At 38.1% G+C, this 9,982-nt stretch overlaps 2 protein-coding genes across 8 annotated transcripts in view; one reads left to right on the top strand and one right to left on the bottom strand.

Annotated features, from left to right (window-relative positions):
* The window catches only part of LOC109715775 (protein root UVB sensitive 1, chloroplastic), a 32,381-nt gene extending 31,243 nt beyond the window's left edge, over nucleotides 1–1,138 (top strand). For 2 of the 3 annotated variants that reach the window (XM_020240934.1, XM_020240936.1), the window contains exons 10-11: nucleotides 93–269; nucleotides 353–1,135. In XM_020240934.1, coding sequence (XP_020096523.1) covers nucleotides 93–269; nucleotides 353–628 — 453 coding nt within the window. In that variant the 3' untranslated portion in view covers nucleotides 629–1,135. Of the gene's footprint in view, nucleotides 1–92; nucleotides 270–352 lie in introns of all 3 variants that reach the window. The other variant, XM_020240932.1, reaches the window with a different exon arrangement.
* On the bottom strand, nucleotides 1,794–3,459 carry LOC109715777. 5 transcript variants are annotated; one of them, XM_020240940.1, is made up of 3 exons: nucleotides 3,019–3,459; nucleotides 2,591–2,823; nucleotides 1,794–2,317 (listed from the first exon to the last, which is right to left on the bottom strand). In XM_020240940.1, the coding sequence occupies exons 1-3, from the start codon at nucleotides 3,148–3,150 to the stop codon at nucleotides 2,035–2,037; spliced, it is 648 nt and encodes a 215-aa protein (XP_020096529.1). In that variant the 5' UTR covers nucleotides 3,151–3,459; the 3' UTR covers nucleotides 1,794–2,034. The 5 variants fall into 5 exon arrangements, with proteins under 5 accessions (XP_020096529.1, XP_020096530.1, XP_020096532.1 ...); XM_020240941.1 differs by having other exon boundaries at nucleotides 3,040–3,458; XM_020240943.1 differs by having other exon boundaries at nucleotides 2,591–2,827; nucleotides 3,040–3,457.

Genomic DNA, 9,982 nt, shown 5'->3' on the forward strand with positions numbered 1-9,982 from the left:
CTTGGTTTCATGGCTTGCAGGTCATTCATTTTGTCTTGCTCTATGCAGATCTGTCTCTTTAACTTGTTTCCTCGCTGCTGAGTTTTTCTCAGGGACAGTCTGAGACGCTCTCTCTGGAAGCAAAAGATGCTGCATCTGGTGTTTATCGCAGGTTGCAACTGGGGTCTAAGCTCAGCCAAGTCGTCAACAACAAGGAAGACACGTTTGCACTTTTTGAGCTATTCAGGAATGAAGGTTACCTGCTTGCAGAAAAACAAGGAAGATTTCATGTGAGTTTATACACGTGTTTTTATGATACTTTCTGTTTGTACAGAGTTCTGAAACTTACTAAGCTAGTATCCATGGTTGATAGGTTGTCCTTAAAGAAGGCTCGTCGCCGGAAGACATGCTCAAGTCTTTATTCCATGCCAACTATATGTATTGGTTGGAGAAAAATGTGGGGATTGAACCCAGAAGTGTTGCTGAGGAGTGCAGCCCAGGTGGGAGGCTATATATATCCTTGGATTACGTGCGAAGGGAGTTCAGCCATTTCAAACATGACGGGAAACAAAGCGGCTGGTTTACGGATGGGCTTATAGCTAGGTCGTTGCCGAACAGGATACGCCCAGGCTATGCTGTTTCAGCTTAGATGTGATGGAGGCGTTGTGCCTTTTCGTCGCATAACCATGAGTAAGAATAAGGTCAATTTGCTTCCCTATTTCTATGTCACGTGATGGCACCAAGGCTTGTCATGCAAATAACTGCTCTGAGAATTTGGTGGAGGCTGTTGAAGAGTAAGAGGTGTAAGCCAGGGGTATCGAGAGCTCTGGGCTTACCAGTCTGTGAACGTTGGGCTGTTTATGTAGAAATTTGGGCTGAAATTATGTTCAACATGTGTTTGTTTGATGTCGATCATCAACTCTATGCAGAAGTCAAGAGTTTTGTCGATCGTAAGTGACAGAACCTGAGGTGAGAGCTGAACTTTGTTGCAACATTTTGAAAGTTCAGTTCCCTCGTATCACACATTCAAGTTACAGGGTGAAAATGAAGCTGGTTCAGCAGTCCGAGGGTCGACACTGTATTTTGCTCTTGTATTTGGTTCAAATCTTTTGCATTCTTGAGAGAATTATCTCATCAGCTATTCATCCAAAATTTGGTATCTCAAGTTATATTCCGTTTAACTGTTTTATGTTGCTTGCTTGCATAATCTTTCGTTTTATGGCATATTAAAATCGTAGGTTTTATTTGGATATAGGAACATCTTCTTCAGCACATCTTTTTTATTTATTTTAAAACATCGTAATACTCCGTAAGGAGTATGGTGAAATATTTAGCAAGCGTGGGATATTGAGCCTTGAAGCTACTTTGCTGGTGTAAGATAAATTGCTTTGTAGGTCAAATACATTCAAACCAACAAAATCATGACTACCGAGGTGTTTGAAGTAGATAAAAAAGAAACTTTATTTCTGATATTCAAACAAGTTTGAAATGTAATATCAAACTTTGTTGTTGTTTTCATATCGTCCGCACCTTAGTTTCTTTAGCTTCAGTTGCGAAAGCCTGCATTTGGAAACTTTAGCCCGACAAGAAGCTTAAGCCTCTCATGGTTGACTTACCGCTAGCTGTGTATTAATTAGTTTGTTTATTTCAAAAGTTACACCTTTTTTTTTTTTTTTTTTTTCTGAAATAGATAAACAAGGAAACTTCTGGCACAACATAGTAGCACTGGACCATAGATAGATCATCACGACAGAGCAAAAAATGCAGCATGATAGACGTAGAAACATCGCCAGAATTTGGTGGTTCGTGAATTGTACTTGTTTGAATTTGCTATTTTATTGAAGGGTTCAGATCTTTTACACATAAGAATACTTGCGTAGAAATGTTAAGGAGCTTGCTATCTTGTGTGCCGGTTCAAGTTTATGTACCATCTTCTCATGCAATTATAGAATAGAACAAGCAGGTAGAAAATCTTCTACCTGCTGATTTACATGGCGTCATCTAAACAGCCGGGGATGTCATCTGCACTGCTCATCCTTTAGATTTTGTTCGTGATCAGGTGCTGCTTCTGCCTCTGGACTTGTTGTTCGATGGTGAATTGCTGCTGTTGTTGTAATTGATGCTGTTATTTACGCTGCTTGCTGCTGTTGATGGTCTCGTCGAGAATGTGAAGCCGAATGTGAGAAGTGCAGTCAGGATAGCGAGGGCAGCCGCTCCCCCGTACACTCCGTTCTTGACGACGTAACAGTCACCATCCATCCACCCTTCTCCGTAAGCCTGCCCATTGTTCATGCTCGATGCGGCGGACAGCATTACGACGGCCATCCCGAAGCTGATCCTATACAGACGGGGTAGATAGATCGAGTAAGGCGGTCGGTCAATTAAGGAAACAATTTAATCTGTAAGAGGTAAGCCCAACGTTCACGAAGCTCGCTCATTCATTTCTTATTTTGTTTATTGCGCCAAAATGCTATGTAATTTTTCAAAAAAACAATAGCGATTATTAATTATATTATATTATATATATGTAATTAATTAATAATGCTGAAATCAAAGGGGAAGAAGAAGAAGAAGATCAATTCCTTGGGAGGCAGTGGGTGGGAGTCTATACCAGGACAGGAGGAGCAGGCCGACCGAGGTAAATCGGCTTCCCTTGTCAGACTTGTGGTCGTGGTCGTGGTCGTTGCAGCATCCAAATCCTTGGTAGGAGCAAAGCCGGGTTGCGGCTGCCGAGGTCCCGACGATCTGCGCCAGCGAGAGGCAAGCAATCGCGGCGACGCCCAACCCAAATGCGGGGCTGCTCGGAAGCGAGCAGAGGCTCCCGTCCACCTTCATATCTTCTGCCTGCCTTACCTCAAAACAACACAGATCGAGAGAGCCAGCCATAGATCGATCAGCTGTCGAATTTAATTTAATTTAATTTAATTTAATTTAATTTGTATTTTGCAAATATTAATTATGCCATGACACGACATGACGATGAATGCAGCAGCTAGAGCTAGAGCTAGAGCTAGAGAAAGAGTATATATTTTATATTACCGGCCCCGCTGCTGCCCTCACCTTCGCTTTCTTGAATTCAGCTGCGAGGCAGCACGAGAAGGCAGCCGTGCAGAGCAGCGCTGCGATTGCGCATACGGCCGTCCTCCAATGCCCGAGCTTCTTCTCCTCCATTATTGATCGATGATCTTTCTTTCTTTCTTTCTTTCTTTCTTTCTTTCTTTACGGGATTGTACGGAGCACGCAAGCTATAACTCTCAGAGCGAAGGAGGAGGAGGGATGCTTGCCTTCCTTCCTGATCTCTCCTGCCTTCCTCCTTCGTTAAGGATTTCCATTGCTTTCAATTAGAGGCGAGGAGGGGAGGGGAGGGGGGCGGCGAAGAAAGAGGGGACGACCAGGATATGGACCATGGCGGATAAAAAGAAAAAGGTCAGATGGGAACTTGGAATTCATCCTCTTAGGAAGACGCGAGAGCTGGTCAACTGCGGAGGCAATTGGAGTATAGAATAATAAATACATACATTTCCAAAAATTTTTAAAAAAAGGGAGTAGAATAATCGAAGCAAATCATATATATAATATAGTGTTATATATATATATATACCCATAACTTAAGGGCAAATAAAAAAAAGTTGGTGATGGTAGAAGAATATATTTGAAAGAAAAAAAAATAATCTTATCCAGATAACAGTTATTACTAATATTTTATTTGCCCTTAAGTTATGGGTATATATATATATATAGAGAGAGAGAGAGAGAGAGAGAGAGAGTTAGGCTCCTATGCTTTGGAACGTAAAAATTTTTTTTTAATATTAACTTTCTAGTAAATCAGAAAGTCAAAAATTTTTTAAGAGTATATAAGTAATTACCCCTTTTTTCCTTTTAGCTTGCAAGAAGCCTCGGACGAAGTAATGAATGCAAATCATACTTACTTAAAAACAAAAAAATGAAAGAAAAATTGCTATTAAGTTTTTGTCTTTTATTGCTAAACAGACATTTTAAAAGGTAAGGATTACAAATAAGCAATCCTTTCTCATATACTCTTTTACAAAGCAATGCTATTTGGAGTGTGGTTGATTGGCAGTAAAATGTATCGAAAATTAATTTACTATTTGAAAAATTATTTTCTGCGTATATGATTAGCAGTAAAAGTTTTTTTTTTTTTTTTTTCTGAAAACTATTTCTACAAATTTGAAAAAAAAATAGTGTTTTTATTTCCAGCCAATTTTTGGTAGAAAATAAAAAACTCAAATTGCGTAATTTTTTTTTCATTTATTTTTTTATGGAACCAGACAAATATGAATATGTTTTCCTTTCAACCAAACAAATGTCGATGAAAAATTATTTTTCTGTTTGAAAAATAATTTTCCGCGTATATGATTAGCGGTAAAAGTTTTTTTCGGAAAACTATTTCTACACATTTGAAAAAAATATAGCGTTTTTATTTTCAACCAATTTTCGGTAGAAAATAAAAAATTCAAACTGTGTAAATTTTTTTTATTTATTTTTATTTTACCGAACCAAACAAATATGAATATGTTTTCCTTTCAACCAAACAAATGTTAATAAAAAAATATTTTTTGTAAAAAATCAAACATTACAAACCGTAAATTTTTTTATTAAATTTTTTTTTATAGAAAATTATTTTTTATAATTTTACATACAACCAAATACTATTAGAAAATTAAAAAAATGCCTACGACTAAAAAGTAGGGAAAAATTGAAGGGGTCATTCCTTAATGGCCCAAAATGTTTAAGTCCGGTCCAATCACACACACAGCCTAAGATCATCAGGCGATATGAGACTTGTCATGTGAGACTTGTCTTACTAGCTAACTTAGCCTGTCAATCACCGGTCCTGACTTGGTCAAGACCTATCTCAAACTTCTGGCTAATGAACTGATTCTGATACCAAATGTAACCACCCAACCCACTAACAACAATAACTCGGTGGGCTCAAACACCGGTTCAAAATACTTAAGCCTAATTATTATTATCAGTGTCTAAGTCTCATATATACTCAATTATATTTTTATTTCTATCTAATGTGAGATTATTAGAGCGTGATAGAAGACCCATTCGTAAAGTAGTGGGATCTCCAGAGGAGATGGACCGGCGTTAGCTTTCGGTGGCTCTAAGGTGGTCCAATTTAGGAAACACCCTACTTGGTCGGCTCGGATAGCAATGGATATGCAGCCGTGGACTCGTGACGTATTCTTGGCGCTCGAATCCAGCGGGCTTAATGCAAGTCAGCTGAGTCTGCCATGGTGGGCTTGGAAAATTTCATCTATTTCGGTAATATGGCTGGTAGATTTGACCTGTTCACTCCAAAGCCTCTCTGGAACTGGGTGATAACATACTGTTCATTTTAGTACTAAAGTTAAATTTTTAGATACCTTTTAATTTGCTCCTATTTATTTGCCCCTACGCGGTTCAAAAAAATTGCATCTTAACTATTTAGAAACTTATTTTATTTTACCATAGGAGTTCTATCGATCAACATGATAAAAATTAATACTATTTAGAAACCATAACATAGTATGGTATAACATTCTACCGCTCTCCGATCTGCACTTTACTATTTATGATTTATAAAAAATATTATTTTACTATCTTTTTTCTTAATGGACTTATGGTGAAAAAAAAAAAACCACTAGAAGGTAGTTAGTTTGAGAATTTAAACCAAAGGATGACAAAGTGAAGATGCATTAAACCGCACGAGGGCAAAGTAAAGTTTATCTTAATTTGTTTTTAAAAATATTTTGAATCAGAAAAGAAGAATTAAATTAAAACTTTTATATTAATTTGGATCTTAAAATTAGATGTCTCTTGCAACAACTTTGATTAACTTCCAATACTTTTTGGAAACACCGACAAGACCCAATTAAGTTACTTTCACCATTAGTAGTAAATAATCCCGTCACTCACGCTTCTACTCCTAAATATCAAATCCCAACCTGGAGTTTACTAAGTTCATATGAAAGTGAGAATAGTCTTTAAAATATCTCAATTGCGGTTCGTAGACCATAATAAAGTAGGATTAAACCAAACCACTCGTTCTGACGGATCAAATGCAAAACCATAAATTGAAAATTGCATTAATTTTCACAATCTAAATATCAAATCTTCCAAGAATAAGAGTAAACTTTTTTGAAAATTTTCTTTTACTAGACTGTTTTTTTTTTTTTTTTTTTTTTTTTTTTTTTTTTTTTTTTTTTTTTTTTNTTTGAGTCGGAGTCTTGAAGGGTTCGGTGCGTTATTGTCGAAGATCGAAGAATTCAAGACTTCGAGAACTCAGAAACATCTCACCGCATGAATCACGATGCTAAGGTAAGGTTTTAATTTATAGTATGGTGATTCATACTAGTTATAGACATTAGAATCATGAAAATCAAAGTTTAATGGATTAGAAAGTGTGCTTCGGAACTTTGTGAAACCCGAAATTGTGCAAAATCTGAAAACTGCACTGTGTACGGGTACAGCATTGAAAGTGTACCTGTACAAAATCGGTTCCGGTACAGCATTGACCTTGTAACCGGTTTCAAGTATTTAAAAGTTTTCTGTTTCGTACTTGTGTAACCGGTAACAACTTATTTTTGTACCGGTACACAGTGTAAAATTTTGAAAACTTTCTAATCTGTCTCTAATTGATTCTAAAGTCTATAAATAAGGTATTAGGGTTCTCTAACTCATCAAGCATCACGAGAATTCTTGTTAGAGAAACCCTACAGGCTAGGATTTCATCAAAAACCTATTTTCTACAAAATAGCCTCGTGTAGGTCAATTCGAGATATCGTAATTTGAGATCTATATGTCGAATTGATCTAAGACTTCGCTTAGAGTTTTGTCTCTGGTTCATCATCGATATTCTAAGTGCATGATCACCATAGCATGATGTTCTTCATGGATGGCGTCGTGGATTCGGCGTGATTGAAGGCGGTTCGTGGATTCGGATCGTGGGCTCGTGGATTCGAGTGGCGTTCGTGGATACGGACATGTGCGAGGCGTTCGTGGATTCGAATGTGAGGGCGTGGACAACCCGGAGGATTGCGCGGGACTCATAGAAGGTTAAGAGAGGTCGAATCCGTGGAGCAGGTAATTACCTTGTAATCTTTTCTCTTAATGAATTATTTTTTCGCGTGTTGGTCCCGTGGGTTTTTTACTCCAAGTTGGAGTTTTCCCACGTAAATCTCGGTGTGATTTTTATTTTTCGCATTTATTTTTATCGCATTGAGATTTATGGTTTGTAAGGTACTGGACTTATAAAATTATGAAGTTACGGTGTATATTTAAATGGTTCCGGTAAGGTTGCGGTGGAATGTAACATACCGGATTTTAAATATAAAAGTAAAAATAAATAAAAATAGTATGAGATACTATTTTTATTGGATTTAGAGAAGTAAAATATAAGTTGGGAATGACCTGTGCTGAAATCGGAGCGAAAACAGAAGATTTAGAATTTTCTGTAAAAAACGGGGCAGATAAATTAGCAGAAAATACACAGTGTCAGAAAATTATAAAAATTGACAGAGATGTCAGAAATATTTTTATGAGGTTAGATTTAAAGTTTCATATTTTTCTGACACCCGTAGAGTGAGAAATAAAATCCGAGGGTTATTTGATAAAGATTACAGTTCGGTACAGTTTTCGGTGACCAAATGGGGTCCAAAGTGAAAACTTAAAATATATTCTTACTCAGTACGTTAAACTGAGCCTACCTGTCAAATTTGAGCTCAAACGGACATTCAGAAGGGCTCCAACTGTTCCGAACTGCTAAAACTGCCTAGAGTGAATAGTGCGAGGGGCTATAAGTGTATAAGAAGCTGATGCTTCTTCTTCCTCTCCATCAGCCCGAGCACACACCACACACGCACACGACACACATACACACACATGGAAAGGAAAAGGGAAAACCCTCCCTTTCTTTCTCTAAATCTCTCCAAAAAAGAGAGGGTTTTGGTGGAAATTGAAGCTCAAAGGTAGATTTTCATCTCAATTGGCTTCTTCCTCTCCATTGGAGCAAGCTTTGAAGGTAAGCTTTGATGCCCTTTAATAGTATCTCTTTATAGTTTGGGTTTTAAGCTTCAAGAATGGATTTAGAGCTAATCTAGCATGCTAAAGAGATGATTGTTGCTTAAATCACGGATCGATTTAATGATTTCTTGCCTAGTTGTAAACCTAGGGCTTGAAATGAGCTTTTTGAATCCTCTCATGGTAGATCTTTAAAGCTTCATTTATAATCCATAGAAATGGTTTATTTGGGATCCTAGCATGCTAAATAAAGGATAAATGCTAGAATCTAGGATCAATTTAATTAATTCTTGCAATAGATGAAGCCTAGGGTTCAAAATGCAATTTTTGGAAATATGAGGGTTTGATCTAAATTGACCTCTCTCTAACCTAATTGCTAGGTAAACAAATGCGTTGGTGAAGTCGGTTTGGCGATTCGTCGAGCCGTTGCGAAGTTATTAAAGAATTAGACGTTTAGGCTTCATTTCCGTCTAGAGGGCCGAGGCGACGTCGTAAACTCATAAAAACGGATTTGAAGCACCATGGCACATAACCGAAGACCTTTAATTTCCGGATCGCAAATCGGAGATTGTTTGGGTGGTCGCGCGAGAGTTCGAGCCAAACCGGGTCGCAGGTGTCGCGGGCGGCCGATTGCAAGTGACTACAAGCAATCTGAGAGTAAGTTAAGGTGGGTTGTGCTTACCGAAGCGACTAGGTCGCCCTTATGTCTAAGAATATTAAGAATTCGTGTTGATGCATATAAGTGTTAAACAATACATGTTAATGTGAATACTAAGTAGAAATGCATAGTGAGCAAGTTACATAATGCTAGTAATGCATGATAATAATATAATGCTAGTAATGCATGATAATAATGTAATGCTAGTAATGCATGATATGATGTAAATGCTAAAGTAGATGCATATAAAAGATTATATATATGCATGTAAACTAGAAGGATGCATGTAAATATAATGTATAAAATGAAATGCATGTTGGTGATATAGTCTAGAAATGCTAAATGTAATGTGCATGTTAATATGATAAGAAACCATGCTAGTAAGTGAATGCATATTAATACATATGTGTATAGTGAGCATGTTGGATAAGATTCGTGTACATGTAGACTCGAGATGACAATAGGATGTCAAGTAGATCGAGTGGCACCTAACCTAGTGTTAAAGAACATAGGTTGTGAATGAATCTAGAGTCATGTGAACTAGATCGAGTGGCATCTAACCTAGTGTATAAAACATAGGTTGGACATGAATGACAATGAACCTAGTGTTGTTGAACCTAGGATGAATCATGAGTGGCATCTAACCTAGTGTTAAAGGACATAGGTTATGGATTGAACCTAGAGTTAAGTAAACCTAGGTTATGTGATAGAGACGTTGAACCTAGAGTCAATTGGACCTAGGGTGAAAAGGACATTGGACCTAGATAGGTCAATACTATAGGGTTTGAAACCAACCCTTGAGCTATATGAAGTGGATTCCGGAATCCCTAGTGATGTGGCCGCACATGGAGCGGTGGAAATTGTGGTATAAGAGATGGCAAGCGAATCATAACTGCAGGTATGTGTGGTTCTCCTCGTCTGGCAGTGATTCAACGGGTATGTGTGGTTCTCCTCGCCCGGGGTGCCATGAGAATAAGCTGGAATTGGGTATGTGTGGTTTTCCTCGCCCATTAGCTTATCGGATGCTGCCGCCTAGATTGACTTGAAACTTGCTGGGTAAGAGCGATATGGTCGCTGCCAAATGACTAAGTCATGTCTTGAACCATTGTTCGGTGAGGTGCGATTAGTTCGCCGCCAGATGGCTAAGTCATGACTTGAGTTGTTGTTGGGTTCGATGCGATGAGTTCGCCATCAGATAGTTAAGTCAGATTTGCGGTAGGCTGTGACGGCAGCCAGGCTGAGATGCAGCCAGTGCGCGGACTATCCGCGGATGATTGACTCGAGGCCGAGTCGGGTGGTTAGCTTGATTAGGTTAAT

This window comes from Ananas comosus, linkage group 9, assembly GCF_001540865.1.
Source record: "Ananas comosus cultivar F153 linkage group 9, ASM154086v1, whole genome shotgun sequence".
Taxonomy (NCBI): Eukaryota; Viridiplantae; Streptophyta; class Magnoliopsida; order Poales; family Bromeliaceae; genus Ananas; species Ananas comosus.

What these genes read in the sequence shown, in the direction of transcription:
- LOC109715777 (XM_020240940.1), bottom strand. Translation starts at nt 3,150, where the DNA reads ATGGAGGAGAAGAAGCTCGGGCATTGGAGGACGGCCGTATGCGCAATC. An exon ending in TGAGGGCAGCAGCGGGGCCG is followed by an intron (nt 2,824 to 3,018) that starts GTAATATAAAAT and finishes GAGGTAAGGCAG; the next exon opens with GCAGAAGATATGAAGGTGGA. An exon ending in GGCCTGCTCCTCCTGTCCTG is followed by an intron (nt 2,318 to 2,590) that starts GTATAGACTCCC and finishes CCGTCTGTATAG; the next exon opens with GATCAGCTTCGGGATGGCCG.